The following is an 18,916-nucleotide window of genomic DNA, read 5'->3' on the forward strand; positions in this document are numbered from 1 at the left end:
AGCTAATTTGTCATGAGTAACCATGAAGGCTAAAAGGCAGTGGGATGAAGTATTCACAGGGCTAAAATAAAGGGAACAGTCAGTCAGCCAAGAATTCTGCACCCAACAATTCTATTCTTAAAACATGAAGGCAAAGTGAGATTTCTGCCTTTAATTCTTATTATTCTAATGTAGCATACGTGAATCCTTAAATGTTATCTGAATAAATTCTCCATCTTTGAGAAAAAAAATGAAGGCAAAATTAAGACATTCCCAGACAATTCATTAGAGAGAATTCATCCTTCACAGGCCTGTATGTTCTCGCATAAGCCCTAAAAGAATACTAAAGGGAGCCCCTCAGATTGAAATAAAAGGCGACTAGATGGTAACCTGAACCCACATGAAGAAACAAAGCCCCAGTGAAAGTAAACAGAAAAGACAACCTAAGTACATCTCATGTAAATCTTCATGACTTTGGAGTAGCAATGGTTTTGTAGATGACACCAAAAGCACAAGCAACCAAAAACAAATAGACATATATGAATAACTAAATTAAACTTTATAAAAATTATCTTTTGTGCTTCAAAAGACACTATCTCTCAAGAAAGTGAAATGACAACTCACAAAATGTGAGAAAATATTTGCAGGGTATTTAGCTAATAAAGGTATAATAAGATCAAGAGTTTAAAAGAACACAATAACTCAACAATAAAAAGACAAACAACCCAATTTTAAAATGGGCAAAGGACTTGAACAGACAATTCTCCAAAGAAGACATACAAGGGCCAGCCCGGTGGCTCAGGTGGTTGGAGCACCGAGGTCCCCGGTTCGATTCCCACATGGGCCAGTGAGCTGTACCCTCTACAGCTAAGATTGTGAACGACAGCTCTCCCTGAAGCTGGGCTGCCATGAGCAGCTAGAGGTTGACGTGGGCTGCTGTGTGCTGCCATGAGTTGTCCGGTAGCCAGCATGAGCGGGAGGCAGCAAGTGTGAATGGCCGGCAGCCGGTGAGAGCTGCCATGAGCGGCTGACCAACTTCCTCAGCCGGGGAGAGCACAAGGCTCATAACACCAGCATGTGCCAGGGAGCTGTGTCATACACAACTAGACTGAGAAACAACGGCTTGAACCGGAGTGGGGCAGTGGGGGGCTGGGAGGCGGAAAAAGGGGAAAGAAAAAAAAAAGAAGATACACAGGTAGCCAGTAAGTACACGAAAAACACTCAGCATCATCAGTCATCAGGGAAACACAAACCAAAAGCAGTGAGACAGCACCTGACAGTCATCAGGGTGGCAACAAAAAGCAAACCGAAACAAAAACAGACCCAGCAGATGTTGGGATGTGGAGAAAGGAACCTCACGTATTTTTGCTGGATATGTAAAACGGTGCAAGCACTTTGGAATACAGTTTAGCAAACTCCTCCCAAGGTGAACCATGGAGCAGGACCCACACCGACACATTCCAGGAGAACTGAAAACGTGTCCACATATGGGCATAGCAGAAAAGACTGGGGAGCATGTGGGTGCACGGGGAGCACAGAGATGGCCTCATCCCACGTGACAAGTGCTGAGACACCAGCAAAGGACAGCACGGTGGTGCCAATGCAGGAGCAGAAGTCCAGACACCTTGCGAAAGAGCTCAGGAGCAGGGAGAGGTCCTGTTGGGGGCCAGCGCCCGTCACCCTGACGTGCTGATGAGGCCCCTCTAGGACCAAGAACGATGCCAGCAAGCTGTGTTCCCTTCTGCACAGGAAATAAGGTCAAACACACCCGTGAACGCACTGTGTGTACAAATGCCCGAGGAACACACCCACATTTACAAGCCATTTATACTGACCACGTCTGTAATTAAACGTAGCAACTGGCTCAAACCCAGAACACCCAGTAACACCCCCAACCGTCCTTATCCACATATGACAGTAGCAGATGGTGAGGATATGCTAGACCACTTTCGGGTGTTTTTTTTTTATTTTTTTTAAAGATTTCATTGGGGAAGGGGGACAGAACTTTATTGGGGAAAACAGTGTGTACTTCCAGGCCTTTTTTCCAAGTCAAGTTGTCCTTTCAGTCTTAGTTGTTGAGGGTGCCATTCAGCTTCAAGTTGTTGTCCTTTCAGTCTTAGTTGTGGAGGGCGCAGCTCAGCTCCAGGTCCAGTTGCCGTTGTTGCAGGGGGCGCAGCCCACCATCCCTTGCGGGAGTCGAACCGGCAACCTTGATGTTGAGAGGACGCATTCCAACCAACTGAGCCACCCGGGAGGCAACTCAGCTCAAGGTGCCGTGTTCAATCTCAGTTGCAGGGGCGGAGCCCACCATCCCTTGCAGGACTCAAGGAATTGAACTGGCAACCTTGTGGTTGAGAGCCCACTGGCCCATGTGGGAATCGAACTGGCAGCCTTCGGAGTTAGGAACACAGAGCTCCAACCGCCTGAGCCACCGGGCCGGCCCCTAGACCACTTTCTTAAAATTACAGTTTTTAAAAATCAACATTAATGTCGTTTTCGGCATCAGTTCTATCTCCCTGATTTTGTTCAGTTTCAAGTTCTACCTGTTCCTTCGTAGCTGCATTTGGGAGTGCTGCTACCTAATCAAATACAATAGAAGATCACTTTCAACTGATAAAACTCCTACTCTGTTAGGCTGCTAGCTAGTGACAAATGAGATGGGACCTTCCATGAGTTCACTTCCATAACAATTAAACTAGAAACCATTAGAATTTAGATAAAGCTCTCTAATGGGATAAGAAGATCAAAGTGAACTATGAGGCAGCAAAAGTTCATGGCCGTGAGCCCACCAGCCAGACGCAGGACCTCACCAGTCAGCAACGACCACCCACAATCTCCCAGAGGAAGGAGAACATTTAGGAGGAAATTAATTCACTTGTCACTCAATGTCATCCACGCATGACTTCTGTAACAATATGACATTTTCCACTCAAAAGAGGACTGATCAAGCAGGGCGGGGGTGGGGGCCGGGGCCTCATTACTTTGCATCTCCAAGAGATTTCTCATCTGCAAAATGAGAGGTTAGACTAAAAATCTCTAGTCCTCAATTTTCCAGCATTAAAATCCTATGGTTCAATGAGATGTCACTCTTACAGCTGACATCAGCCATCACACCAACATCTATGTCATGACCCCTGCTCCAGGCTCCCGAGGCAGACCTACCCACACCGCTAGTGCTTCAGACCACAGCTCAGTTTTGAGAAGTTCTTCCTTGAGGTCCACCAGAGCAGTCTCCCCTCATCTGTCCCCCACTACACTTGAGAGGCAAGTCCATTTCCACAGAAATCAGTGAGTAAAGGAGAGGCAAGGCTGCAGCTGGAGAAGGGGGCCAGGACCCATCCACCAACAGGCAGTGTCTCCCACCCGCACCCCTCCAGGAAGAGCTACCAATAGCCCAGAGCAAGCGAGCCCACCCGCTGAGCAGCTGCAATCACCAGAGGCCAAGGAAAAAAACCAAAATAAACACTGCTGACAGGTAGCCAGTCCAGAACAAAGGTGACAACTAAGAAAAACCTTAGACCAAGAGATGGCAAAAGCCAAGAGATGCAAAATAAACTCCTCCCCAAATTTTAAAAAAGGGCAGTATGACTGAAACACTTAGATCACTAAGAAATAGAGAGACTGTGAATTCTTGGAAGATTACAGTATAAAAAGAATGCCATGGGAGAGGAACACTATTGAAGGAAAAACAGAAAGATTCAACCGTGTACATTACATAAATGTCTAAGCACTATGCTGTACACCTGAAATTAATATACAACAATACTGAATGTCAACTGTAATTGAAAAATTAAAAATGGGGAGGAAAAGGTGAAGGGGAATAAGAGGTCCAAGTTTCCAGGTATAAAACAAATCATGGGGCTGTAACGTGCAGCGTGGGGAATTTGGTCAATAACATTGTGATAGCGTGGGACGGTGTCAGATGGCTGCTGGACTCATCATGGCGATCACTTCTTTCGGTGTACAAATGTTGAATAACTGTGGAGTACCCCTGAAACTGATGTAATACTGTATCTTAATAAAAACCTTTGAAAAACAAAGAAAACCTGGGGCTGCCCGGTGGCTCGGGTGGTTGGAGCGCCATGCTCCTAACGCCGAGGTCACCCGTTCGATTCCCACACGGGCCAGTGAGCTGCGCCCTCTACAGCTAAGATTGTGAGCAACGGCTCTCCCCAGAGCTGGGCTGCCGTGAGCAGCCGGAGGTTGGCGTGAGCTGCCACCGGCTGCTGTGTGCCGCTGTGAGCTGCCATGGAAGTGGGCACACCATTCCAGCAGTCAGTCGCAAGTGCAGTTGAGAGGCATGTGACAGCCGTCCCTGAGTGCAATGGGACTAAAGGCAGGACCTCAGGACACACTGTCTGTGGCAGAGCAGGATCATGACACCGACACCCTGATCACTAGCGTGGACATGGGACACGCCGTGTTCACGGGGCAGCTTTCCTGGGCGGCTGTGGCAAGTACAGAGAGCTATCAGGGCACTTGGGTCCCCTGCTGGCTTTAGGCTGGTTTTAATGGCGTCCTTAGAGAGAGCTCCAGAAGCCCCTGGAAAAGTTGGAAGACAGACCAGGAAGCCACAACTTTTTCGGCCAGCAATGAAGCATGAAGTATGGTCACCAACACTTTTCATAATTTATTCAGCTGCATACAAGTCAATCCGACCAAAAATGAAGTGGAAATCAACTTCTAACCCTCAGCCACCCTAACAGACGCTGGACAAAGCAGCCGGCAGGAAGGCCAGCGTGCCCCACCATGGCCTACCACGACTGGCGGGGACATGGTCAGCAGGAGCGATTCCCAGGGGATGACCACTAGTTACCTGGTCAACTGGATCCTGAAGTCCAGGGACCAGGGGTCCGAGCCCTGGCACGTATCCTGGGATGGGGTGGGGGAGGGAGGAAGGGAGGAGTGAGCAGTGGTGCTGACGGCGGCCCCACCTCACTCCTGCACATGGCAGGCCTGTCTCAGGGGCAGCCCGGGAGCCAGCAAGGGACCTGTGCTTGGAGCCTCAGCACAGGGACCAGCGAGGCTCGGAAGCCGCCTAGCCTGGATCTGCACACATACCCAGACCAGGAGAAGCTGCGGCCATGTGACGTGGTGGTGATTCCAGAAGACATAAATGCAGCCCAACCTGCATGTCGCGTGCCCCGGGGCCTTTCTACAGGAGCAGCGGTACTCACTTGGAGGGGGGAGTGGAGCGCAGGGAGCAGACTCCTGGCACCGAACCGTGCTTCAGCAGTTCACTCAGCCGTCACCCACGAAGCCTCACTTGGAGAGCGAGGCACAAGACTGGGACGTGCGCTGAAGAGCCACATTAGCTTGGATGACCCAGTGACTTCTGCGGCCTCAGCGTCTCACCCATAAAATATGACAGATTACTCCCTTGGCTGCAGGGCCTCAGGAGGACGAAGTGTGGACACAGTTTGCGGCACAACCAGTGTTCTATACTGAGGACACAACAAGCTGACAGGCCACTTCACACACTGCACAAGGATTTTTTTCTTTACAGTGAAGCCCACCTGTTTACAACTACCTACAAATCATGTCATTCTCAGTGGGGTTCCCCAGGACTTGGCTCCCTCCCACGAAAGGATGCGAATGAGCTGGAGGTCCACTCAGGCTGTGAATGTGACAGCCCCACGGGACGTGGCCTCCTGATCAGAGGCCAGCTCAGCCGAGCACAGAACTGCGGGTATCTGCTCTGCCCTGGGGACCACACTTCTCCTGCACTGAAGCCGCCTTGCCCACTGGTCGTGTCTTCCGTGGACACTAAATGCCATACAGGAGGTGAGAACACTGCAATTAGAAGGACGCATCTCAGGCGCTATGCACACAGCACAGGAAGCTGGCGAGCCGGCCGGGCACGCCCCACTCCTGACCTGACGGGCTTCAACAGGCAGGTGGGGGTGATGGAGGGGAGACCTGGGAGGGAGAAGACGGGCAACAGCCGTGCGGAGGAGAGCGGCATGAGCGGCGGGAAGGGCCCGGTTACCTGCCTGCCCTTCACCACGTGCTCGGGCACCGGCACCTTGAGCTCCAGGTCCGTGTAGTCCTGCGACCAGGTGTAGTTCTCGCGCACAGCACCGTTGTAGCTGTCGGGGTTCCTCTGGAACTGTTCCTGTCCCCTGAGAAAGAACCAGAGGTCAGATGGCAGCATGGCACACACATGGGCAAGCACGGGTCTCCCGCTCTTCTGAAAGCGCTGCCCAGTCTCGCTTGCATTTGCATCTCTGAGCCCGACTTCTGACCCACTCAGCCTCCCGGGAAACCCCGGGGGGGGGATAAAGGGGAGACCTACAGGCGCGCCCGAGTGCAGCTCCCTCATGGCAGGTAAAGCGTTGCTCCTGCGGTCCTCACGGAGCTTAGAAGCTAGGCCAGTGCCCTGGCCAACAGCCTTGTGGATAAAAGCAGCCCGTCGGTGGTGCCTGTCGCTGCTCCGCTCTCCCCTAGGCCACGCAGCGTCCCTCCGCTCAAGCCGGCCGTCAGCTCAGGGGAGGACGGCCTACAGCCCAGGGAACCCCGCACTCCAGGCAGCCAGTGCTGGCTAGCCAGACAGGCCCGCCGGGAAGCTGAAGTTGGAGATAAAGTGCAGTAGCACATGTGCCATAAAAGTTGGTGACCAGCGTCCAACTCAGTCTGAAAATTAGTACGTAAAATGGTTCTGCGGGAACCAGAATTTCGGGAAAGCCAAGTTCCTCTATAAGGGTTCCAGATAACACATGAAAAAAATATAACAGGGTGAAAAAAATCACAATCTGCAACCACAATGGGACATGAGTCTGCACATGGAATGATCTGGAACAGGTGCCTCCGCAGCAGCATCACATCCACGCCATCCCCATCTGACCACCATCTATAGGGAGCAGGACGGGCAGAAACCACGTTCATCACAGCTGTCAACATGCCAGCAGCCAAGTCCAGAGTTTGGAAATGACAGCAGATGAAGTTCTAAGTTTCTTTACAAGTAAGACGCGTAGAGAGGAGAAGGGGGTTATTCCAAAGGAAGAAGACACAGCAGCCAATGCCATATCTGCAACGTGAAAAGCAACTGTAAAGACATTCTGAGACAATCAGGAAAAGCTGAACACACACTGGGCCCTGGATGACAAAGGGACGATGGATTTGGAGGCTGTGGTCATTACATTAAGTTTGAAGATGGGTGAAATGTTGTGATTTCTGGGATTTGTCAAAAACAGACACACAGGGGCGGCCAGATGGCTCAGTTGGTTAGAGCACGAGCTCTGAAAAACACAGTTGCTGGTTTAATTCCCACATGGGTCAGTAAGCTGCGCCCTCCACAACTAGAGTGAAAACAACAAGCTGCCGCTGAGCTGCCAGAGGGCTGTTTGGATGGCTCAGTTGGTCAGAGCGCGAGCTCTCCACAACAAGGTTGCCAGTTCAATCCCCGCATGGGATGGTGGGCTGCACCCCCTGCAACTAAAGATTGAAAACGGCAACTGGACTTGGAGCTGAGCTGTGCCCTCCACAACTGAACTGAAGGACAATGACCTGGAGCTGATGGGCCCTGGAGAAGCACACTGTCCCCCAGTATTCTCCAATTAAAAAAATTAAAAAATTAAAAACAAACCAACAAAAAAGACACACAAGTGAAGTTGGGGTAGGGACCGAGAGCTGAAACAATAATCATGAAATGCTATGGGAGGAAGCAGGGGAGCTGGTGGCGCTCAACATGCTGTCCCCTTCTGTGTCATCTGAAATTGGAAGGGCTTGTTTTGGCGTCATAACCAGGAGAGGACCTGCTGGGTGGGTGGTGAGTCAGGGCCCATACTAAGAGACAGGCAGGCCCCGACTTCCAAGGATGCCCAGCAGCTCAGCTCCAACATGCCATTTGCCAATTAAACACCATGAGTGAGCAGGCAGCTCGGCCCTGTCATATTCCCCTGCGTGTCAGTGCTCACTGGCCACAGGACTCATTCCGGAGACCCCTGATCGCCTGTCTGTCCTTCGCCTGGTTCAGGTAAGTGCTCTGTGTATTTTTGATAAGAATTCATTGTTGGTGTTGTAGTTTACAAAGGTCTTCCCCTGGATTACAAATTGTCTCCCTACTTTCTTCAAGATGCTAGATTATCACTATAATTAAGTGTCTCAGGTCTTTAAAGGTTCTCCCCTTCCCGAGCTTGGAGGGGACTCGCGCATCCTTCTGCCAAGAATGCTCTCTCCAGGGGCCGGCCCGGTGGCTCAGGCGGTTGGAGCTCCATGCTCCTAACTCCGAAGGCTGCCGGTTCCATTCCCACATGGGCCAGTGGGCTCTCAACCACAAGGTTGCCAGTTCAACTCCCACAAGGGATGTTGGGCAGCGCCCCCTGCAACTAGCAATGGCAACTGGACCTGGAGCTGAGCTGCACCCTCCACAACTAAGACTGAAAGGGCAACAACTTGACTTGGAAAAAAAGTCCTGGTAGTATACACTGTTCCCCAATAAAATCTAAAAAAAAAAAAAAAAAAAAGTGTTAAGAATGCTCTCTCCTAAATTTTTAATCTCTCTTTTTTGGAGTTATTACTCCCTCTGCACTCAGCCTTGGTTTCCTGTGTAGTCTCTTCTCTTGACCAGAATTTTGTCTAAATATAAAGTCCAGCTGAAAGACACAGAAGGGCCAGCGGAGGACAGGACTGGCCGTGGTCACCATGTGCACTGGCCCAGCTCCGCCAGGAGACTGTCCACCAACCATCAGGAAGGCTTGGTTTAACAAAAAAGTCTCATAAGAAGTACACTGTGAAAACTTCCTTTCCACATTTTAAAATTAATTTTGTAGTTAAAAATATGAGATGGTTCTGTATTTACATCACATAAATGATGCAAAGTACTTGGAGTCTCATAATATGCCCATGAGTAGTTTGATGGGTGTTAATCCAAATTTAGGGGCACCTTTGAGAATCTGCAGATGGTCAGCCGATATTTACTACAAACTCTTTAATCAACTAAAAGTGGAACTGTTATACTGAAAGTTTTTCTTAAATCATGTTAATTATTTTAACAAGGGAAAGAGGCATTCCAATTTTTACAAATACATAAATGTGAAATATACATTTTAAAACAAAAATTAGATAATCTAGTCCATAAATGTATCCATTGAAGAATGCTGAATTCTTAGCCTCTAACTCAATTTTCTATTCCTAGTCATTCAAAATCAGAAAATTTACGACCAGCTTGACTATTTCAGTACCCTACCCAGTAGACTTTCGAATTGAACTATAACCAGCCCAGAGAAACCAGCACTCAGAAGTGCAGTGTCTGCCTACTGGGGACAGCCACACACGGCCAGGAGGTCCAGTCAAGGTGAAACAGAACCCCCACTCAGCAGGTGCGTGCCAGAAGCTACATCCACGCCCCTGGCTCTCGTCCCCTACCCTCCTTAGCCAGTAGCTTCCCCAAAGAACGCTCAACTGCGCCACTGGCCTCGACTGACCTACACGCCCAGCTTCAGTGCCACCAACCCCGCTGTCCCCACCCCATCCTATCAGGACCCCCACACTCTCACTTTGAAAGACCCACCTCACATCACACTTGTGACTCACAGGCTGTGGCCTCATGGGTCTCTGAAACTGTTCTACACGAGGTGAGTATGACACCATGTCTTATCAGCAAGGCCCACTGTGGTTTCTGGGTCTGCCACACACATTTTGGGACACAGCAGGTGGCTCTGAAGCCACCCGGTCTGTATCTCTGACACTGACATCAGAAAACAAAACAGCCTTGATAAGTTCAAGTCCTGCTTCAGATGACAAGGGTTTGACAAAGTTCAACATCCGAGCAGAGAGATCAATAAAAGTAAAAATGGGAAAAACGGGAAAGGAGAGAACGGAAGGGGTGGTGGGCCTTCCCTGGGCCCAGGGACAGGAGCTGGTGGAGGCTCAGGCCGCCGTGTTTACCGCAAGCTGGGGAAATATGTGCACCCAGCCCAAGCAGAAAGGTGCAAAATGTCATCTGTCAGTGCCAGGCTGCCTGCACTGCCAGCGTGAGGGGCTTTGGGAAAGAGACACCTGGGCAGGGACAGTGTGGTCACTGCGCCAGCAGCACGCTGACCAGCACTGCCAGAGGCAGTGTGGCAAGCAGACCAGGGGACCAGGCCAGGACACCGGGGAGCTCAAGGTGGTAAAAGGTCTTGAGCCAGAAGGAATGGCTCTGTACTGAGGGCTGAGAAAGCCAACTGTTTTCAAGTGGATGTAAGGCTTACCTGTTCTGTTCTAGAAGTGTTACTGAGGTACTGCCTGAAACACTGTGGGCCAGGGGTTGGCCAATACAGCCCAGCCTGTTGTGTAAATAAAGCTTTATTGGAACACAGCAGCAGCGATCCATTTACAAAGCATCTCCAGCTGCTCTTGGCTCCAGGACAAGCGGCCTGCAAAGCCTGAAATATTTACCAGCTGGGCTTCAAATTAACTTACGTAGTTTTGGAATTTGGGGGTTAGTTGTTTTCTTTTATTTGGCATTTTTCAAAGAAAATATTTTTAAGTAAAAAAAGAAAATCTTCTGAAATCAGTTTTAATCAATAAAACATCTGCAATGAGAGGGGCTCCTGCCACTGGGCCAAGTGTCGGGGAGGAGGCTCAGGACGGCACCTGGGACTGGCCGCCTCCATCCTGCCCTGGGCAGGGGTAGGGCGGGACAGCCTCCAGACTGACGCAGAGGGAGGGGGAGTCCAGGAAAGACACAAGCCCAGAATTAAATGGAGCCCAAGCGGGACGTCAAGAATGACCACGATGACTGTGAGGGGGAAGAAAAACGAGGGGAGGGGACACAGCCCCTGCAGACAGCTGGCACTCGGGTAGCAAACTGCCCCAGTCCTGATCAGGGTGGGAACGGGGAGAGGAGGGCTGCCTGACAAACGGGGCCAATGCACAAAACTCAACCTAAATGAGAAAAGAACACTGTACTTTACATTTCTACAGGGAAGTGTCTTTACTACATCCAGGTAGAGAAGCAATAACAAGATGCATCCCGTCAGAGGAAAAGAGCGCTGGTTAAAACCTAAATTCGCTGTAATGCTTGAGTGTGGGGTGGCTCCAGGGAGGAGGGAGCGGACCTAGTGTTTGAGGCACAGAAGCCGTTTCTACAATCAGCAGCAGAGGCAGAACCTCAGCCAGGGCTGCAACGAGGACATACCACTGAACACTTGGCGGCCTGAACGTTTTTTGGTCGATTCTGCGTCTGCGGCTGCGTTCTCTCCTCCTCCCCGTTGCCCCTATTTCCCCAACACCCCGATTTTGAAAAGCAAATGGAAGGGCCTTTTCCGTCTGTGTAATTTCCCCGCTGGCTGCAGCGCTCACAGCCCGACACAGCAGATCCTGGTGATGTTTGCCCACTTGCTTTATCTAGAGGGTCATCACTTCCTGCTCCTGCTGCTTTGGGGCAAACAGCGGCGAGCGGAGGGCTTTCCACCAGCGCCAAGGCGTGTTTCACAACAGTCTGAACGTGGGGGTGCACGGTGCCGGCCACACCTCCCCCACAGTGAGGCAACGGCGGCCTTGGGACTCTGGCTGTGTCATTCCCACGTGTCCTCCTGCATAACAGTTCCCAGCAGGACTTCCAGCACAAGTCACGCGATCAGTGGGGAATCAGGCCCCGTGTCTTCAGCGCCAACCTGCCAGTCTCAAGAAGCATGTCACCCACATCAAGTCATAGAGGACTCGCCTGCCCCAGGTCCCCAAAGCCAGCTACTGGTGCCATGGGGACACAGCCCTCACTCGGGGGGCTGACAGGCAGTGGGTGACACGTGCACCCACCTCGAGCTCAGGTGGTCTGGCCTCAGCCCCAATTTGCACAGGTGGCTGGACTGCTCAGGCCCAGCTGTGACCTCGGGGCCACCTGCCTGCACGACTCCACATGCGCACGCTCAGACTCGTGCCGACAGAGAGCTTCCAGACACACCGGGGCTTTGGTCAGAGTGTGGCCATCTGCACGCTGGACGACAGCTCAACCTGGGAGGCACGCCCAGCAGGGACCGGCCACAGCGACAGGCAGTAGCGATACTCCACGGAGGTGCTAAGGCTGCTGCAGCCCTGGTCTCTGCAGATAGTACTCTGTTCTTGTCTGCGGCAGGCTGCCAGGAACAGCAGCTGGGACAGGACAGGGCAGGCTGAGCACACGCCTCCTGTTCACAGTCTCTGTGTCAGCCCCCGGACCCCCAATGGTCCCTCCAGCCAGTGCGAGCAGAGGGCAGGCACCAGTGATGTCACTGGAACCCGGGAGCGAGGCCTGTGAGCACTGCTGGCCCAGCAGCACCAGCCGAGAACACAACCGGGCCACGCCCTCAGCCCAGCAGCGAGATGGAGGGCACCGAGGAGGGAAGCCTCGCAACCACCACCAGACAGCTGTGACGTGGCAGGTCCTGGGGCACTGCCACCCTGCTCTGCAGTCGCCCATGCCCAGGACCACATCTGTGATGAGCAGGTGACCATGGGAACCGCTGACAGCCAACAGCACTGTGCTCAGGCCAGCCAGCTGGGCAGGCAGACGACCCTGGGGGTTTTCCGGAAGCACAGAGCATGTTGGGTGGTGTCCGTCGCTCCGAAACAGGTATCTTTCAGAACGTGCATGACACTGGGAAAAGTGGGCATGACCCGTGTCCCTGAGGGACATTCGGGTAACTTGGGCAGAGATCGAGACACATTTTGCTCACAAACATTTCATGAATTGCTGTGAAATGGCACAGAAAAGGTATAATTCCCAGGGCTCTAGTCACGGTGACTAAACGAAAGCAGCCCTCCTGTGTCATCAGCATGCCCACTGCGTGATGACCTGTGACAGATGGACACACATGTAACTGACACCTACAACCCCCCACTGACCACGTCTCCCGGAAGATGCCCAGATAGAAACTGCTAAAGGACAGACACCCTGCTTGTCATGGAATGCAGAGGCCCTGGGGGAGCTGCACCACCTTGCCCAGTGCGAGCACAGGGAGCCCCGAGGCCGCAGGGAGCAGGTGAGGGGTCGCTATACCCGCCCTGTGCAGCACCCGTCCTGCCAGGCCGTGGGCACCTTCAGAAACGAGAGCAAATGACCTGGAAGTCTGTCCCCCTGGGGGGCATAGGCACCGGGGATGAGGCTCCCCCTCCACTGTTCAGCCCTCCCCAGAAAACGCTCCAGTGTTTGTAGGTCACAGCTAGTTGCACCTGCGCGCTCACTGCATGGCTGACAGCAGCAGACGGGGAGGTCTGGGGAGTGCCCCCGCCTGCACAGGACTCTGGCCAGGGCAGAGCCTCATAGGGGCTGGCCCAGACCTGTCTCCCACCCCTGCAGGGCCAGGAACACTGCCCCTCTGCACGAGGAGGAGATTCTGTCCAGTGTCCAGGCTCAGGGCCACCACAGTGCAAACCTGACGGTCACCGGCTGGTCTCCTTCCAAATGGTCCCTCGCTGGCCCCCAGGCCGTGCCTGCTGTGAGCCATCCCCCCCACGGAGCAGTCAGCACAGAGGTTCCCCCAGATCCCGAATAGCCCAGGCCACCACAGGCCTGGACTGCCCACGCCCATCCCCACCCACCTCTGGTGAGCAGCATGGGGGAACCTCCTGAATGACACCTGCCGGGCCCCACAGCAGGTCCACACACCCCAAAAACGCTCACGTGTACCCAACGCTCAGCACTCACTGACCCCACAGCCCCCTCTGAGAGCCGTGACCTCTCACACAGCTGAGTAGTGCCAGAGCTGGCATCTCAACCAGGGTGTCTGACTCCAAAGGGGAGGGCAGGAGAGAAAGGGGGATGATGAGGACAGCTGCAGGGGACATGGGCCTCCAGCAGGCCTGGCAGGGGACACGCCAAAGCGACAGCACAGCTGGCTCCTGGCTCAGACAGCTCTCCAGCCAGAGCTGAGGCTGTTGGGGCAGGACAGCCACATGCGGGCGACAGGAGCAGCCTGGGCCACCAGAACACAGAGAAGTGCTTGGGGAATGGTGCCGATGTCACAGGACACGTCCCCTTGAAGGGACACCGAGTGACATGACAGGATGGTGGGTCGTAACTGAGCACCGACACACACACTTGCATGCAGAATGAGTGAGAGTGCACTTCTCACAGCACAGCCCAGGGAGTGCGGGGAGGGCCCCCCCCCCCCCGCCCCGTGCGTGACGCGGCTAAGGACACTGCGCGAGCACAGGAAGCAGATGCCGGTAGCCTCAGTGTCCCCCCCAGACCCTGAGGAGTTACAGAGGGGACAGAACCTCAGTGAGAAGCCAGACATACGAGACACACTGAGTGACAGTCTACCCAGAAGGTCCGCAAGGTAAGTGTCAAGATCATGAGAGATGAGACGGAGGAGGCGTGGCCCAGACGCAGGGCCGGGAGGAAGGCCCTCTGGGTGCAGCTGGGGACGCTGGGAATTCTCGGAATGATTTTTGCAACTTTCTTTTGTAGATCTGAATTATCTAAAATGGGAAGTGTTTTAAAGACCACAAAGTACACAGACATTAAAGGCTCCACTCCATCGTAGCATCAAAGACTCACACCTGACCTTTCAGCACGCACGCTTCCCTGTCTGACCCTCAGCTCACAACCAAGCAGACACTCCGGACGACCCATGCCAGGGTCCCCAAAGCAAACTCGGAGAGGAAGCCGCTGTGCTTGAGGCCCCAGCCCCAGGTCAGCTGGTGGCTCGGCCTCCACCCTCACACCCCACGGGGCTTCCCAGGAGCCCATTCCCGCGTGAGTTCACTGCTCACTATAGAGACGTGGAACTCGGGGTTCCTGCAGCTCCCTCACAGCAATGCTCACAGCCTCGGGCGCCCGAGTGCCAACCTCTCAGCACAGAGGGGAGAGCACGAGGGAGAGCAAAGAGCACTGAGGTGCCATGAAAGGCGACAGCTAACGGTGCGAAGACCTTCGAGTCAGAAGGCGCGAGAAGGCGTAGGGCTCCTGGGTAAGGGCACTGGTCAGCTACATTAAACTCAAAGGTCTGTCATCCTTGAATGTGCCTTTTAACTAGAATCATTTTTGTCCGGCTAGTTACCCAGTGCCACCTGCATGCCAGGCACGCTCCGGGCACCGGGACATGGGCAAGATGGGCGCGGCTCTGCCCTCCATCACTTCCTGCCAATCGACCTGCTCCTGACTCCTGGGGAAGGAACTGGCAGGGAGGAAAAGACACAAGGACAGACAGGCTGGAGGGGTCGCCACCCAGCGGCCACAGGCAGAGCCCACCGCAGAAGCAGGGGCAGGGGGGAGCAGGCAGAGAGCGCTACAGCGGCAAGTGTGACGCAGCGGGCTCAACGTGCTCCGGGCTGCACCCCCTCACTCACATGCCCTGCTCTCCCGGCCCCCTGGGCAGACAGATGCCCCAGCTCTCAATCCTTGGGCCTCTTCCCCATTTGCAGCCCGGCCGGGGTGAGCTCATCCAGTCCATGGCTGCAAATGCTCACCTGCGGACACAGGCTGCCTCTGGGACTCCACCCACTGGCTCCTCCACTTCTCAGACCCCCTGTGGCCAAGGCTGGCAGATCCCACCCCTCCTCACCCCTCCCTCCTCAGCTGTCAGCTCCACCCTTCCAGGAGCTCAAGGCACCAAGCTTGATGGGGAGAATACACACAGTTACATACTTAAGATTCTGCATGTTAAAAATGGATGGAGTTTACTACTAAATGTAGTTACTAAAACTGTATGATAAATACTAAATAGCCTCTGTTCCTAGAAAACCTCAGAAAATCAACTGAGGAACTACTAGGCACCAGGAAGAGAATTCAGTATTGGTGTGCAAGCCCTATCAAACACAAACGGTCAAATTCTACAGAACATACAAGCCTCGAATAAGTAAGACATCTCGTTCTTGGACAGAAAGACTCGAGGATGTGAAGATATCAATTTTCTCTAACTCCAAACATGAACTTAACGTATTCCCAGTGAAAGTTTCAACAGAATTTTTATTTGGAAAAATTAATGTTCAAGAAAAGCCTGGGGGGAGGGGAGATGAAGCTTTCGACCTCAGGTGTCAGATGCATTATGGGAAAGAATGGCACAGAGACACAAATGCTTTAGTATCTGTGAACACACAGAAAAGGAAAAACAAAGAAACATCACAAAGCCAGTCAGACTCCGACATACACACAGTGAGTGGCATTTCAAATATAACCAATGAGGTGACAGCGTTTTAACAGCAGCCAAGAAGTGGGTCAGGGACGCCAGCGGGCACCTAGGTGGCTCAAACTGCCGGGCTGTCTGGGGCCAAGTTAGCCACAGCCACCAAACGACACTGCCAGACCCTGTACCCCAGCAATCCCTGTCTGGGAACAGGTCCAGCAGATATCCGAGCACGTGTTCCGAGAAGCACACATGCCACTTCCACAGCAGCACCACTGTGACAGCAGCAGACTGGGGACAACCCCATTATACTCTCCACAGGGGCTCATGAGATGTGACATCACAGGGTAGAAAGCTCTGAGGCCATCAAGAGATGGCTCAGCTACAGTCAGTCACCTGGAAAGCTTCTGAAGACCCCCCACGGCCGCACCGAGGCCAGGAGAATCGGCTCTCCTGGGGCTGGGGCGGGCCCAGAAATCAGCATTTTAAAGCCCAGAATTGCAGGCAGAGCCCCTGCTCCCCTCCAGCTCGGGCGTGCCAGACCTGACTGTGACCCGCCCCTGGGCACGGCGCCACCACGCCCACCAGGAGGAGGGCACTGGCCACAGGAAGACCGTCCCTGTCGGAGGCAGACCCAGCATGGACTAACAGCCCACGCAGAGGGTGCAGCACACGCAGCAAGAACAATACATACACTATGAAACACTTTCCAGAAGAAAACACGGGCAGTTGCTGTCCTTAGGGAGACTCACTCCCATCACACACTGCAGCTTTCCACAACGTCCACCTTAAACCCGCTGTCGGTCACTGCCCCACGACAAGTCAGCAGTCATGAGCGCTGGGACTCAGCCCACAAACAACTTGAGTTTTCTGACAGATCAATTTTGAGGAAAGGAGAGAAATTGAGGGTCAACAATAAGCGATGTGTAGTGGAGCCTTATTTGTAGATGTAAACAAACCTCTTACGGTTTGTTCATTAGACTATTAAGTGAAAGCTGGAAGTTTAAACACTGATGAAACAACGCAGCTGGTGACGAGAACACACAGGCTCGATATACTGTCTGCTCTCGCGTTGAGTTTAGATTCTTCCTAATTCGTCCTGGGAGATGCATAGCCGCTTTCCAATGGAAGCAAATGAGCTGGCATAAAAGTCACGCTTCTTTAGTGTTACAGGAAACACTCACTCACCTAGAAGCTGGTGGTGCCAGTCCTGAAGGCGCCAGGAGTGGCTGCCCTTCCTGGAACCCCGTCTAGCCCACTGAGCCCGCCACCTACCGCCTCAGCTCCCAACAGCTCTGGCCCTACCTCTGACTGTGACTTTAGGCAAAGTGTGAAGCCACTGCCGACACAAAGTCCGCGCCACCCAAAGGGAGGGACAGCAGGGAGCAGCTTTCTAAGCAGCATTGTTCCCCAGGCTTTCCCACATGGGACGGCGCAGCCGCGAGTCCGACAGCCTCCGCGGCTCTGTGGGCCCCTTCCCTGGGCGGCAGAGGGACAGGCGGGCTGCACCCAGGTCACACAGCCACTGAGTAGGTCGGTGTGGGAGCACTCTGTCCCTCATCCAGGCCCAGCTCCCAGGGAAGAAACACTTGTTCCAGAACACAATTACTCCCGGTGCCACCTTCTCCCTTTTCTCTTCTAAGGAATTCTGTTCGTGATTCTAAAGGCAAAGCGGGAGGCAGCCCAGCCCAGCTACAGCGACACCTGCCGGCGGAGAGGAGCACTGCCTTTCCGACTCCAACACTCATACACAAGGACCACGGGCTGCCCCACCCACACCCCTACCCCGACAGGAGATGAAGCCAGAGAGAGAGAGTGAGGAGCACGGCTCCGGGCCTGACTGGATGGGCACTCAGCTCTCGGCCAGGTTCACTGTCACCCCAAAACCCATGAGGGAGATGCTGTGACCACCTCCGCTTCACAGGAGATGCGGGAAGGTGACATGGCTTGCCCAAGGGAAGACACTTCCCAGGTGGCAGTGTCTACGGGCTCTGGGTGCGCAGTCCCCCATATCAGACGGCCTCTCCAGGGGTCCCTGAGGCGGAGAGGACCGTGGGCACACGCCCCCACAGGAAGGGCGGCAACAGGACTGGGGCAAGTCTCCCAACGGCAGGTGTTCATGGCTGTGTGACAGGCGGGTCTGGCCTGACCTGACCAGGAGAAAAAGGAGGACACTGAGGCCACTGCCCTGCCACCCTGTGCCACAAAGCCTTGTCACGCAGCTGCACACAAGAAGAGCTCAGGCAACGCTGAGACAGGTCGGGGTAGTACCAGGGAGGCCCCCTCACACCCACCGCTGCCTGGGCCCAGTGAGAAAGCAGCAGCTCTTACTTAGGGGGGGCTGGGGGCTCCCTCGGGACCGCCACAGCGCCCACGTCTGCGCCCAGCGACTCCGCCTCCTTCCGCACGGGCTGCTCGGGCCCGGCTGTGTCTGCATTTGTGTCCGCATTCGTGTCCGCATCCGTGTCCGCAGTGGGGCCAGCCGCCAGCTCCTGCTCCGCAGCCGCCTCGTCCTCCCGCCTCGTCTTCTCCTCCAGCTCTTTCCTCCTCTTGTCATCGTCCTGACGGGCCATGTGGTCAAAGGTTCTGAACACCTGAAAGCAAACAGCCAGGCACCAATGAGCTCACCTTCCAGAGTGCACCACACGAGGCTGGTGCAGCAACACGCAGTAAGAAGGAACAGCAGCAAGGGGGACAGCGCCGCCACCGGCCAGGGGGACACGCACTCGGCTGGCCCGACTTCTGGCAGGCAGTGTCCCCTCCTGGGGGAGCTCCAACCTGACCAGGGAGGCCTCACAAGCCACGGCCGCAGGAGCCCCACTTGTCGCCTCACGATGCAAGACTGAACGGCCCTGCCGCCATCACCCTCAGCCCGTCTGTCCAGGTGCCGTCCAGCTGCGCGGCCG

The 18,916-nt window shown here is 53.9% G+C and overlaps 1 protein-coding gene and 1 long non-coding RNA gene across 2 annotated transcripts in view; both read right to left on the reverse strand.

The window, feature by feature from the left end:
• Positions 1–18,916, reverse strand: part of NUDCD3 (NudC domain containing 3) — a 38,563-nt gene that overhangs the window by 14,114 nt on the left and 5,533 nt on the right. The window contains exons 2-3 of the mRNA XM_074312109.2: positions 18,342–18,604; positions 5,969–6,101 (exon numbers count right to left, since the gene is read on the reverse strand). Of these exons, the coding sequence (XP_074168210.2) occupies positions 5,969–6,101; positions 18,342–18,604 (396 nt within the window). The remainder of the gene's footprint in view (positions 1–5,968; positions 6,102–18,341; positions 18,605–18,916) is intronic.
• Positions 1,908–5,962, reverse strand: LOC141567007 (uncharacterized). The gene is made up of 2 exons (XR_012489406.2): positions 4,796–5,962; positions 1,908–4,521 (listed from the first exon to the last, which is right to left on the reverse strand). It is a non-coding gene; the product is annotated as an uncharacterized LOC141567007 (long non-coding RNA).

This window comes from Rhinolophus sinicus, chromosome 4, assembly GCF_057876585.1.
Source record: "Rhinolophus sinicus isolate RSI-liver-muscle chromosome 4, RSI-T2T, whole genome shotgun sequence".
Taxonomy (NCBI): Eukaryota; Metazoa; Chordata; class Mammalia; order Chiroptera; family Rhinolophidae; genus Rhinolophus; species Rhinolophus sinicus.